The 14,755-nt window shown below is 39.8% G+C and overlaps 1 protein-coding gene across 4 annotated transcripts in view; it reads right to left on the reverse strand.

Annotated features, from left to right (window-relative positions):
* The window catches only part of CENPL (centromere protein L), a 27,700-nt gene continuing 12,945 nt past the window's right edge, over positions 1–14,755 (reverse strand). For all 4 annotated transcript variants that reach the window (XM_023207189.2, XM_023207186.2, XM_023207188.2 and 1 more), the window contains exons 3-6: positions 13,642–13,816; positions 8,143–8,394; positions 3,419–3,961; positions 1–976 (exon numbers count right to left, since the gene is read on the reverse strand). In XM_023207189.2, coding sequence (XP_023062957.1) covers positions 905–976; positions 3,419–3,961; positions 8,143–8,394; positions 13,642–13,809 — 1,035 coding nt within the window. In that variant the 5' untranslated portion in view covers positions 13,810–13,816 and the 3' untranslated portion in view covers positions 1–904. The remainder of the gene's footprint in view (positions 977–3,418; positions 3,962–8,142; positions 8,395–13,641; positions 13,817–14,755) is intronic.

Genomic DNA, 14,755 nt, shown 5'->3' on the forward strand with positions numbered 1-14,755 from the left:
TTCACTTTAAAATGAACATTTAATTCAACATTGCAACAGGAGTTGAACTGTATTTAAAACAGAAGCATATTAGTGACTAAAAAAAATGTGTACATTAATCCTTAGTTCCCTTTTGAGGGGATTTTGATTGCCAGTTCTCTGCAGTGAAATGCTAGGAAAATGTCTTTAGAAGACAGAATTCTTTCTGAATGCAAGTCTAAAATGCTTAAAAGAGATTAAAGGTTTTAAAGACTCAAATCAGAAATATCCATTAGATATATCTCATTTGAATCCTAAGAGTTTAAACACAATAAACACTATATTTATTTACTTTATTTTTTTTTATTTTTTGAGGCAGAGTCTCACTTTGTTGCCCAGGCTGGAGTGCAGTGGTGCAATCTTGGCTCACTGCAGCCTGTCTTCTGGGTTCAAACGATTCTCCTGCCTCAGCCTCCCCAGTAACTGGGATTATAGGCATGCGCCACCACACCCAGCTAATTTTTGTATTTTCAGTAGAGAAGGGGTTTCACCATGTTGACCAGGCTGGTCTAGAATTCCTGGCCTCAAATGATCCACTGACCTCAGCCTCCAAAAGTGCTAGAATTACAGGTGTGAGTCACCAAGCCCAGCCTATATATATATATATTTAAAGATGACAAGAAATTAACAACTCAGCATTTTGAGAATGGCATGCCAGGTTATCATGATTAGTACGTGGGCACCTGGCTGTAGCTCATCTACTACCATATTCTTTGTACTTCTAGATCCTTCTTGGCTTCCATCTTGGCAACTCCAAAGGCATGGTGGGGGAAACAGATGCAGATAGATGCCTATTTCTCCTGCAGTCTCTTTCAGCATAGCAATTAGGCAAGTCATCAATAAGAAAAAGAGTATATAATCTCTAACTTATAGTCCACATAAGGCTTCACTCAATTTGAAAAACTGCCAGTTCTGTCAAATATGCTAACACTCCAATAAGATATTTATGACACAGAATCTGCAAAAAGAAAAAGAAGACATTTATAATTAGAATAGTATTAATTATAACAAAGCAGATTGATATTTGAGTACTCAATGTTATATTGGTCTAACTTCTGGATTTAATTCATGAAGTTTAACAAATGCAATACACTCATTTTTGGCCAGGCACAGTGGTTTATCCCTATAATCCCAGCACTTTGAGAGGCTGAGGCAGGAGGATCACTTGAGCCTAGGAGTTCAAGACCAGCCTGGGCAACAAAGGGAGATGTCATCGCTACAGAAAACTGTAAAATGTAAAAAACAGCCAGGTTTAGTGGTATACACCTATAGTCCCAGCTGCTCACAAGGCTGAAGGAGGAGGATCACTTGAGCCCAGGAGTTAAAGGTTATAGTGAGCTATAATCATGCTACTGCATTCCATCCTGGGTGAAAAAGTGAGACTCTGTCTCTAAAACAAAAAACAAACCTCTCATTTTTATATTTTCTATTTCTTTCCTTTTTTGTTTCTTAATGCTAGTCTCTTCTCATCAAAATTATTTCCCAACCTGTTGCACTGTGACCTCCAGTTTGAAAAGCATGAATATAGTGCTTACAGAGTATTGACTTCTTGGATCTAAGAGATAAGAGTTCAAATCTTGATTCTTCCTCTTGATAAGCTATCTTGCTTGTCATTTAAACCTGTCTTGGTCTCAGTTTCCTTGTTTTAAAATAAAACATGGATAAAAACACCTAACTGTCCAGGCACGGTGGCTCACGCCTATAATCCCAGCACTTTGGGAGGCTGAGGTGGTTGGATCACGAGGTCAGCCTGGCCAACATGGTGAAACCCCATCTCTACTAAAAATACAAAAATTAGCCGGGCATGGTGGTGGGCGCCTGTAATCCCAGCTACTCGGGAGACTGAGGCAGGAGAATTGCTTGAACCAAGGAAGTGGAGACTGCAGTAAGCCAAGATCACACCACTGCACACCAGCCTAGGAGACAGAGCAAGATTCCATCTCAAAGGAAAAATAATAATAATAATAATAAAACCTAACTAGCCGGGCACAGTGGCTCATGCCTGTAATCCCAACAATTTAGGAGGCCAAGGCAAGTGGATCATTTGAGGTCAGGAGTTCAAGACCAGCCTGGCCAACATGGTGAAACCCCAACTCTACTAAAAATACAAAAATTAGCTGGGCATGGTGGCAGGCACATGTAGTCTCAGCTACTCAGGAGGCTGAGGTACGAGAATCACTTCAACCCAGGAAACAGAAGTTGCAGTGAGTTGAGATCATATCACTGCACTCCAGCCTGGGCAACAGAGCAAGACTCCGTCTCAAAATAAATAAATAAATAAAGGTAAAAATAGTAAAAAAAGTAAAATTACAAAAATTAGCCAGGTGTAGTGGCTTATGCTTGTAGTCCCAGCTACTCAGGAGGCTGAGGCACAAGAATCGTTTGAGCCCAGTGGGCAGAGGTTGTAGTTAGCCGAGATCGCACCACTGCACTCCAGCCTGGGTGATGGAGTAAGATTCTGTCTCAAAAAAAACAAAAAGCAAACACACAAAAAACACCTAACTACAGGGTTGCTCTAAAGATTAGAATTTAAGGTCTGTTAAACTCTTGGCACAGTAACAAGATCACAGGAAACATTTAACGAATGTATATTGTGGCTGTATATTTTAACATATTTTAGGAGCCAATTCTCAGTTTATTTCTGATACTTTTTTTTTTTTTTTTGAGACAGGGTCTCGCTCTGTCACCCAGGCTGGAGTGCTGTGGCCGGATCTCAGCTCACTGCAAGCTCCGCCTCCCGGGTTCACGCCATTCTCCTGCCTCAGCCTCCCGGGTAGCTGGGACTACAGGCGCCGCCATCTCGCCCAGCTAGTTTTTTGTAGTTTTTAGTAGAGACGGGGTTTCACTGTGTTAGCCAGAATGGTCTCGATCTCCTGACATCGTGATCCGCCCACCTCAGCCTCCCAAAGTGCTGGGATTACAGGCATGAGCCACCGCGCCTGGCCTATTTCTGATACTTCTTATCAGAAATCACTCTGCAGAGAATAAAACAATGTCTGTATTATTTCTTTCCCAATAGGGATAGAAAAGCCTAGAATATAAAGATGACATCTTAGTTCTGTGTTTCTGGCTATAATTTTGTTAACATACAAAATTCTCTATTACTCTGATAATTAATTCAAAATTTCACAAGAAACAATTTTGAAAGTTTCAAAGTTACTATAAAATAATAATTCATATTATTACCAAAGGCTGAAGCACACAGCATATAGTGTCCTTTTATTATAAGGCTATATCTAGAAGGCTAAAGACTTTAGTAAACCATAAACCATAAAATAAAAGCTCTCTGTTGTCTTGAATACATTCAAGTGTGTTTCTTCAATGTGGACAATACAATCATCATACATTTTTAAAACCATAAAATGAGGAAAAATTACTTAACTAGATTGTTCAAACTAACCTTTATTTTTCCATCAGTATGTGCTGAAGCTACAGATGTTGAAACACGAACCAGTCTTGTGGCTGATAAATGAATCTTGAAATGTCTATGGAAATGTGAATAAAGGCAGTCCATGAATAGGTCAACTTCTTCCTGGGTAACCTCCCCAGGTGTTTTGTGGATGCTGTCCCATAGAGCTTTTGCATCCTCTGGATGTATTGCATAAGAAATGTCCAGACTTTGAGGGCTACAGGGTACAGACCAAAGAAACTCAGTAGTAGCCACATAATGGTCCACTTTGCATGCAGTCCACATGGCAGCCATCCAGGAAAGATTAAATGCATTGATTGCTAAAGGACTGAAATAACAGTCAAAGGTTTTCTGAAACCAAGTTCCAATTATGGCTGTGTTAGACTCTGCTCCATTTGCAAGGAATAAGGGCAGACAGGTGAAATCTTCTGAAACAGTCTCCAGAAGACTGTCTCCAAAAATACAGCAGAACCAGCCAGTCCACAACACTTTACCTTCTCTATTCTCAGATGGCAATTGAGATTTTGACAGAATCTACAAAGAAAGTAAACAGGTCCCTTAAATTCAAAAGTACATTTACTTCTAAATTCCATCTTCTCAAAATTAGTTCATTAAAAATAAGACAAGCCAATGTAATACCTGCAAAAAACCATAGAGGGAATAGTCTCCCTAATGATTAACAGGACGTATCAAAATAATTGGCCTTATTTTTTTTTTTTTTTTTTTTTTTTGAGACGCAGTCTCACTCTGTTGCCCAGGCTGGAGTGCAGTGGCGCGATCTCAGCTCACTGCAACCTCCACCTCCTGGGTTCAAGTGATTCTCCAGCCTCAGCCTCCCAAGTAGCTGGGATTATAGGCATGCACCACCATGCCCGGCTAATTTTTGTATTTTCAGTAGGGATGGGGTTTCACCATATTGGCTAGGCTGGTCTCGTACCTCTGACCTCAGGTGATCTGCCCATCTTGACCTCCCAAAGTACTAGGATTATAGGCGTGAGCTACCATGCCCGGCCCCCAATATTCTTATACAGTGGAAACATGATATATGGTGAGACCTTGGTGTAACCAAAATGCAAAACAAGAGCTACCAATATGGCATAACCAGGTGTAGTACCCTGAAACAAACAAACAAAAAAACCCCTCAACTTTAGAGAGAACTGTGAAAGATCAAAAAATCCAACATGTTTGAATTCTTTCATTAAGGAAGACTTCAATATTTCCTAAGGCAGCACTATCAACTCAAAACGTTCTTTTATGGCCGGGCACGGTGGCTTATGCCTGTAATCCCAGCACTTTGGGAGGCCAAGACGGGCAGATCACGAGGTCAGGAGATCAAGACCATCCTGGCTAACACAGTGAAACCCTGTCTCTACTAAAAATACAAAAAATTAGCCAGGCGCAGTGGCGGGCGCCTGTAGTCCCAGCTACACGGGAGGCTGAGGCAGGAAAATGGCATGAACCCAGGAGGCGGAGCTTGCAGTGAGTCGAGATCGCGCCACCGCACTCCAGCCTGGGCAACAGAGAGAGACTCCATCTCAAAAAAAAAAAAAAATGTTCTTTTATATGTTAGACCCTACATTTTCTACCCACTAGTCCTGCTTTCTTCCTTTTGGGCACGTAGAATATAATCACATCTAATCTCTCTTCTACAGGAAAAGTCCTTCAGATATTTGATGGTCCCCATCATACATAGTACTAAGTTCAACATTTCCAGTTTCTTCAGCCATTCACCTAAGACATACATTCACATTCTCTCACTATTCTAGTCACTCTTCCCTGAAATTATTCTGCATAGGAATCATTACTTTAAAGTAATTGAACATAATTACTTTGAAAAGGTCTGATTCAGGGAAGGAGGGGGGAAAAAGATCTGATTGCAAGACTAACCATCACCTTTAACCTAGATTATACTATTAATGTAATCTCAGATTGCAGTTTTCTGGTTTTTAGTTGACAGCTTTATATAAACTAGCCCTGTATATTCATGTTTGCTTTATAGGTAAATCTCTCCCAACTTATACTGAGGCTGTAAATTTATTCCTACTAAACTTTTAATCTCTTCTGATTTGGCTCATTGGACAATCCATTCAGATAATTGAGGATCTTTTATTATATTTTTAGCTGATTGCCTAACCCCTCAAACTTTAAATTTTAAGTTACATGACAAACATGCCTTCCAGATACTCAAAGAACTCTGTTAAAGCATTAAGCAGACCAAGGTTAAGATCACAGTTTTGTATCATACACCTTCAGAAATGATCATTTACACAGTCCTTTTAACATATTTCTCCTTCTTATTCAAGAAATTTTGAAAGACTCTCAAATACCTGGAAGCTTAGATATATTAAGTTTATCACATTTTCATGACCTAAGAGTCCTGTAATCCTATCAAGAAATGAGATTTAATTTGAAAACTATTAGAACACTATACCAGGAATTCAAGAGGTCATTTCTAATCCTCACAAGGGTAGATGCTTGCGTCATAATATGCAAGTCACAGAACTTCTCTGTGCATCAGGTGCTTCACTTGACAAAAACTGCTAGTTGTCTCTTGAGTATCCATTTTTCCTTCCACAATAAAATAGTCCCTTTATGGCCAGGCGAGATGGCTCATGCCTGCAATCCCAGAACTTAGGGAGGCCGAGGCGGGTGGATCACTTGAGCTCAGGAGTTTGAGACCAGCCTGAGCAACATGGTGAAACCCTGTCTCTACAAAAATATATAATTAGCCTGGCATGGCGGCACATGCCTATAGTCCCAGCTACTTGGGGGGCTGAGGCGGGAGGACTACTTAAGCCCAGGAGGTAGAGGTTGCAGTGAGCGGAGACAGTGGCACTGCACTCCAACCTGGGTGACAGAGTGAGAACCTGTCTCAAAAAAAAAAAAAAAAAGTCTCTTTAGTTAAGCTGGCAGAGTACCCACTGAAAAAACATTCTTTTCTAGTCTCCCTTCCAACTAAGATGTAAACAGAAGTTATTGGGTCTCAGCAAGATTTACTCTGCATCAGGTTCTGTTTGTCCTTCCCATCTTCTTCCTACTTCCTACCTGGAACTTAAATATAAGGGTTAGAGCTGCTGGAGACATCTTATGTTAGACCATAAGGTAACTTTTAGGATGAAAGTCATGCACTAAGTAGAAGAAAGAGCCTAGATTATTAATTATTTCATCAAGCATCATACCAGCCTTGGACAGCTTACATCCATGCACTTTAAAAAAAAAAAAGACAGTATACCACTATCTTGTTTAATTCACTATTCTTTAGACTAACCCTAATCCTAGAACATCTTGAGATCTTTGCCAATACCATGACCTATATCTGGGGTCACCAATTTTTTTCTGTAAAGGGCCAGTTAGTAAGCATTTCAGACTTTGCTAGCAATATAGTCTCTGTTGAAACTTCTCAACTCTGCTGTTGCAGCACAAAAGCAGCAACAGACAATATATAAGCAAATAAAAGGGGCTATGTTCCAATAAAACCTTATTTACAAAAACAAGCAGCAGGTCAGATTTGGCCTATGGGCCATGATTTACTGACCCCTAATCCATACAAACAAAAAGTCAGTCCTTTTCAACTGCTTGAGAACTTAATTTCCTTATCCATTATTAAGATTAGTTAGCTCAAAAGAAACAGAAGCAGCAGGCATGAATAATAAACAAAATAAATCTGAGGCTGAGTGTGGTGGTTCATGCCTGTAATCCCAGCACTTTGGGAAGCCAAGGTGGGTGGATCACTTGAGCCCAGGAGTTCGAGACCAACCTGGGCAACATGGCAAGACCCTGTCTACAAAAAATACAAAATTTACCCCAGTGTGGTGGCATGCACCTGTAGTCCCAGCTACTTGGAAGGCTAAGGTGGAAGGATCACTTGAGCCCAGGAGGCAGAGGTTGCAGTACGTCAAGATCGTGCCACTGCACTTTAGCCTAGGTGACAAAATGAGACCCTATCTCAAAAAAAAAAAAAAAAGAAATGCAACATTTTATATTCCTTCCTGTAAGTAGTATATAAGAGCAATAGAACTATCTTGATTGATTAAGAAACCAGATTTATTTATTTATTTATTTATTGTATTTTTTGTAGAGATGGCATCTTGTCATGTTGCCCAGGATGGTCTCGAACTCCTAGGCTCAGGTGATCTGCCCGCTGTAGCCTCCCAAAGTGCTGGGATTACAGGCGTGAGCCACTGTACCTGGCCTTAAAATGTTACATTTCTGAGAGTAACCTGGCATGAAGTATCACAATATTTAATGATATATATTTTTATACTAAAATTCTACTTATAGAAATTTAATCCCAGAAAAATCCACAAAAATATGGAATTCCTAATGACATGAGTAATTGTCTACAATATTAGAAAATATAATGTACAAATATGGGCAATATGATCCCAATTTCAAGACTATATAGACACAGATAACCAAACACATATACCAAAATGTTAAAACTATAATTTTTAACTTTTTTGTACTTTCATGTATTTCCTCAGTTTTCAAAAATAAACATGATTTTGTACACAAACTACCTACATATGCAGGAAAAAATTTTTTAAGTTGATTATATCTAATTGTTATAGTTTAGTCAAACAAGACATAAAATATATTATAAATCACAAACTTAGAAATTTTTAAAACAGTTAAGAAAATATCACAACAATTTCCAAACAAAGAAAATGCAGATTCTTTTCCCCGAGGAAGCAAGTATTGTTTATGTACTAGACCTGGACAAGAAATGCTTCTGGATCCCTTTGTGTTCCTTTCATTCCTAGGAGAGTAGAAAAAATCACTTTGATGTTGAAGTCTTCTCCCACTTCCACAGCAAGTCCTTTTTGCTTTTCAGCAACAATAAAAGCATTCAGAAGTCTAGAATACTCTTTGAGATGACTATAGGAGAATTTATATAAGGGAGTTAAACTATATAAAGTCCACTGTTTATGCAGAAGGAATGCAACATTTTGAGGGTCAGCATCTTCCTACAAAAAAAAAAAAAATCAAGACAAAAGAAGTTTAAGAATGAGGAAACATTAATAAGAATTTAATCACAGCATTTAAAACATCTAATACAGATATATTATAGGGTACCTGATTTTTGCACTCCAACCAAATGAGTTTGCAGGACTTTTTGCAGATCCTTGAACAGACTTTTACCTTTGCTGTAACTTCTCTTTAGAATGCTCTTCTCCCAAGTGTTCACATGGCAAGCTCCTTCACTTCATTCAGTTCTCTACCCAGATGTAATCCAAGAGGCCACTCAATCTAAAGTGGCACCTGCACACACTCCAACTTTGTATCACCTCACCCAGATTTATTTTTCTTCACAGCACTTATTACTACCCAACATTATATTCTTGTCTGCAATTTTTCTGTATTTTTATTATCTGTCTACTGGTGTATAAGCTTGATGACAGCAGTGATTTTGTCTATTTAGTTCTCTCTAGAACAAAGCTATCTAGAACAAGTGTCCGATAAATATATTTAACATAAAATTTACGTTTCACTTTTAGAAACTTCAAATTAATAGATTTCAAAAATAGTAACCATTCCTAAAGTATCTAATTTGATTAGCCTTAATTTAAAAAAATTGTTTGGGCCAGGCGCGGTGGCTCACGCCTGTAATCCCAGCACTTTGGGAGGCTGAGGCGGGTGGATCACAAGGTCAGGAGTTCGAGACCAGCCTAGCCAACTCGGTAAAACACCGTCTCTATTAAAAATACAAAAATAAATAAGCCGGGCATGGTGGTGTGGACCTGTGATTCCAGCTACTTGGGAGGCTGAGGCAGGAGAATTCCTTGAATCTGGAGGGCAAAGGTTGTAGTGAGCTGAGATCATGCCACTGCACTCCAGCCTGGGTGGCAGAGCAAGACTCTCTCTTTAAAAAAAAAAAAAAATTGTTTGGCAGCAAATCTACTCTATGACACCATGCCCAATTCAACAGATTAAATAAAAAGATACTTGGGGGCTTGTCCAACGGTAATGAATTATCTCAGTTGATTGTACACAATCAGTTATAGATCAAACTCCTTGTTTCCAACTCCTTGTTCTACTCTTCCCCACTTCCCCCTTCTCACTACTGTGCTAGACTAGCCTGAAAAAAAAAAAAAAAAGATATTTGGGAATATTTTTTGCTATGCTCTATTAGAACCACAGGTACCATTAAAAACAAAAACACTTCATTTGTATTGGCCCCATGGCATTGTTCAGGGCCTTCATATATGCCGCCATGTAGGCTCCTAGTTTCCTTCCAAACTGAATTTTTTATAGAGTCCATACTTCCTGACATAGTCTCACAGCTCCAACAATCTTTTAGAACTTTCACTACAGTTGTCTACTTGACAAAAATGTTTGTTCTGACTAAAGCATTCATTGAAATGTTATAAGTTGTTTTATTATTATGACTAAAATACATAGAGATGAGGAAGCAATGAAGTGAACATTCCAATATTCAATTTATATAAAATTTATGTTTTCTGGTTAAGAATCAACACTTTCATTACCAGCAACTGAAATTTTTCTTTAAGAAAATTGTCACAAAGAAAGCCAGGCATGGTGGCTGACACCTGTAATCCCACCACTTTGGGAGGCAGAGGCAGGAGGATTGCTTGAGCCCAGGAGTTCAAGAATAGCCTGGTCAATATAGTGAGACCTTCATCTCTATTTAAAAAACAAAACAAAACAAAAAAAACCTTTAAAAACTTAGCCAGGCATGGTGGCATGTGCCTGTTATTCCCAGCTATACTTTGGAGGATCACTTAAGCCCAGGAGTTAGAAGCTGCTGTGAGCTATGATTGTGCCACTGCACTCCAGCCTTGGTGACAGAGTGAGGCCCTGTACTAAGCAAGACCCTGTCTCTAAGAAGAAATTTTTTAAAAAAGAAAATTGTCACAAAGAAATAAAACTTGTTTCATATCCCCGGTACTACGTATACAACCGTATCTTGGGATATGAGACTACTGACCAGAGAAAAAGCTACAATGAGAGTGACTAATCAGCCAGGCCCCTAGCTAAGTGATTCAAAACCACACACCAAACTTTTATTGAATAGTATTTTATTTCCTGCTTCAGTAAAATTAGAAATTATTAATGATATATACCTTTAGGGTTGTTTGTAAATGATCAAAACAGAGCATGTTGCCACCAGACAAATCTGGGACAATTTAAATACCAAAATAATTTAGTAATAAATTAAAAATCCTTAAAAAAAGGAATTTATGAGCCTATACAATAATAAATAGATAAATAAATGAATAAAAAAGGAGAAGGGTTACAATAGAATATCAAAGGCTGGTTGGTAAACATGAAGGGAGTGCTGGAGTTGGAAAACCATTAAGATGGGAACAGGAAAAACCATAAAGATGGGAACAGGAAAAAATTACCAGTGTAAACCAAGTCTAAGAAGAAATTTTGACAATTAACAGAATATCTGCCTTAAAGTTGTCTTTCCACAAACTGCTTACTAGTTGCAGAGAGGGAAAAAACAGTACATAAACAAAGTAAAGAAATTGGAGAACTCCTTGACAGGATGATCAAAATTAATGTCGCCTGTGTGCCTCAAGATGTGATTCACAAGGACACAACAGCACCTATGCAATATTCTAGCCAAAAATACTAATTTCAATCTAATCATGAGAAAATGCCAGACAGATGCAAAATGAGGAATATTCTACTTTAAAGAGGAAAAGAAGGCTGTACTGTATTCTTTAAAAATGTCAATGTCATTAAAGATAAATAAATACTATGGACAAACCTGACAAAAAAAGCAATGGGGAAAGGACTCCCTATTCAATAAATGGTACTGGGACAACTGGCTAGCCATATGCAGAAAACTGAAACTGGACCCCTTCCTTATACCATATACAAAAATTAACTCAATGTGGATTAAAGACTTAAATGTAAAACGCAAAACTATAAAAACCCTGGAAGACAACCTAGGCAATACCATTCAGGACACAGGTACAGGCAAAGATTTCATGACAATGACGCCAAAAGCAACAGCAATGAAAGCAAAACTTGACAAATGGGATCTAACTAAACTAAAGGGCTTCTGCATAGCAAAAGAAACTATCAACAGAGTAAACAGAAAACCCACAGAATGGGAGAAAAATTTTGCAAACCATGCATCTGACAACGGTCTACTATCCAGTACCAATAACGAACTTAAACAAATTTACAAGAAAAAAATGGGCCAGGCCGGGCGTGGTGGCTCATGCCTGTAATCTTAGCACTTTGGGAGGCCGAGGCGGGCAGATCACAAGGTTAGGAGTTCAAGACCATCCTGGCCAAAATGGTGAAACCCTGTCTCTACTAACAATACAAAAAAAGTAGCTGGGTGTGGTGGTGGGCACCTGTAATGCCAGCTACTTGGGAGGCTGAGGCAGGAGAATCGCTTGAACCCAGGAGGCGGAGGTTGCAGCCAAGATCATACCATTGCACTCCAGCCTGGCTGACAGAGTAAGACTCCCAGCACTTTGAGAGGTCGGGGAGGGTGGATCACCTGAGGTCAAGAGTTCCAGACCAGCCTGGACAACATGGTGAACCCCCGTCTCTACTAAAAATACAAAAAAATTAGCCGGGCATGGTGGTGGATGCCTGTAATCCCAGTTACTCGGGAGGCTGAGGCAGAAGAATCACTTCAATCTGGGAGGCGGAGTCAGCCAAGATCATGCCACTGCACTCCAGCCTGGGTGACAGAGCAAGACTCTCAAAAAAAAAAAAAAAAAAGGAACAAACAACCCCATTAAAAAGTCAGCAAAGGACACAAGCAGATACTTCTCAAAAGAAGACATACATGAAGCCAACAATCATATGAAGTAAAGTTCAACATCACTGATCATTAGAGAAATGCAAATCAAAACCACAATGAGATACTATTTCATATCAGTCAGAATGGCTATTATTAAAAGGTCAAAAAACAACAGATGCTGGCGAGGTTGTGGAGAAAAATAAAAAGTCAAAAATAACAGATGCTGGTGAGGCTGTGGAGAAAAAGGAATGCTTATACATTGTTGGTGGGAGTGTGAATTAGTTCCACCACTGTGGAAGACTGTGTGGCAATTCCTCAAAGACCTAGAGACAGAAATATTATTTGACCCACCAATCCCCTTACTGGGGTATATACCCAAAGGAATATAAATCAGTCTACCATAAAGACACATGCATGCTATACTCACTGCAGCACTATTCACAATAGCAAAGACATGGAATCAACCTAAATGCCCATCAATAACAGACTGGATAAAGAAAATGTGGTACATATACACCATGGAACACTATGCAGCCATAAAAATGAATGAGATCATATCCTTTGCAGAGACACGGATGGAGATGGAGGCCATTATCCTTAGCCAACTAGCAAAGGAACAGAAAACCAAATACCACATGTTCTCACTTATAAGTGGGAGCTAAACGATGAGAACACATGGATGCATAGAGGGGAACAACACACACTGAGGCCTATCAGGGAGTGGAGGGTGGGAGGAGGGAGAGAAGCAGGAAAAAAAACTAATGGGTATTAGGCTTAACACCTGGGTGATGAAATAATCTGTATAACCAACCCCCATGACGCACATTTACCTATATAACAAACCTGCACATTCTGCACATATACCCCTAAACTTAAAAGTTAAAAAAAATACCGTGGACATGATTCAGATTAAAGGAGGTTAAAATACATAAAAATTCCTGGTATATATATGGGTTGTATGTTTGAAAACTACTTTAAAAATAAATAAACAGGCGCGGTGGCTCACGCCTGTAATCCGAGCACTTTGGGAGGCTGAGGCAGGCAGATCACAAGGTCAGGAGATCGAGGCCATCCTGGCTAACATGGTGAAACCCCGTCTCTACTAAAAAATACAAAACATTAGCCAGGCGTGGTGGCGGGCACCTATAGTCCCAGCTACTGGGGAGACTGAGGCAGAAGAATGGCATGAACCCAGGAGGCGGAGCTTGCAGTGAGCAGAGATTGCGCCACTGCACTCCAGCCTGGGCGACAGAGCGAGACTCTGTCTCTAAATAAATGAATAAATACAAATATAAAAAACAAATAAAAGACATAAAAGAGGTAGCACTGGTCATTATGAAATTGTTTCTTTGTTTCTCATTTATTTTATTAGTTGACGGGTTAAGAAGATACTAAGAATACTATAGTTACAAAAATTGAAATGTTTTGTTCACAGATATTCTCGATTATTGACTAACACAAAGGGATACAAAAAGCATACCTGCAACTGTGAACACTGGGGAATTTTCCTCCGAGGTGGAGTCGGGATAAATGAAGTCTGCTTCCTGATTGATTCTAATCGTTTTTGCAGAGGAGTGGCACCTACAAAGTAATCTTCAGGTCTTGAGGATGCACTAGGAGTTGATTCTGGTATATCATAAGAATCCATGGTCTGTCTACATAAGAAGAAATAAAACCAGAATTCTAAGCACTAAAAAGTTAACTGATGCTCAGTTTCACTGATTCCTCTCCTCACTCTAAAGGAATCCTTTCTCTTTCTTTTCCCCTCCCTATTCCCAGTTTTAAACCAAGTCCTATATTCCTTATTGGCTATAGCCCACTTTTATGTGTATCTTACAGACACCTCAAACATAGTGTATGTTCAAAACTAAATTCAACTTCTTTTCCTCCTTCAAAAAGCTAACTGATCCATTTTCAAATTCCTGTCAATTTGCTAAGTTAACTTAAATTCATGTAGTCTCCCACCTTCATTCTTTAACATACAGTCATTAAGCACATTCTACTGAGTTTTTCAAGAATCTGTCGAATCTGGTTCCAAGATGGCTGAATAGGAACAGCTCTGGTCTGCAGCTCCCAGTGTGATCAACACAGAAGACGGGTGATTTCTGCATTTCCAACTGAGGTACCTGATTCATCTCACTGGGACTGGTTGGACAGTGGGTGCAGCCCATGGAGGGTGAGCCGAAGCAGGGCGGGGCGTTGCCCCACTCAGGAAGTGCAAGGGGTCCAGGGATTTCCTTTTCCTAGCCAAGGGAAGGCGTAACAGACTACCTGGAAAACTGGGACACTCCCACCCAAATATTGCGCTTTTCCTACGGTCCTGACAACCAGCAGACTAGGAGATTCTCTCCCGTGCCTGGCTCGGCAGGTCCCACGCCCATGGAGCCTTGCTCACTGCTAGTCCAGCAGTCTGAGATTGACCTGCCAGGCAGTAGCCTGGCGGCAGGGAGGTGCATACACCATTGCTGAGGCTTGACTAGGTAAACAAAGTGGCCAGGCAATTCAAACTGGGTGGAGCCCACCGCAGCTCAGCAATGCCCACTGCCTCTATAGATTTCACCTCTGTGGGCAGGGCATAGCTGAATAAAAGGCAG

The sequence above is a fragment of the Piliocolobus tephrosceles genome, chromosome 1 (assembly GCF_002776525.5).
Source record: "Piliocolobus tephrosceles isolate RC106 chromosome 1, ASM277652v3, whole genome shotgun sequence".
NCBI classification, from domain to species: Eukaryota; Metazoa; Chordata; class Mammalia; order Primates; family Cercopithecidae; genus Piliocolobus; species Piliocolobus tephrosceles.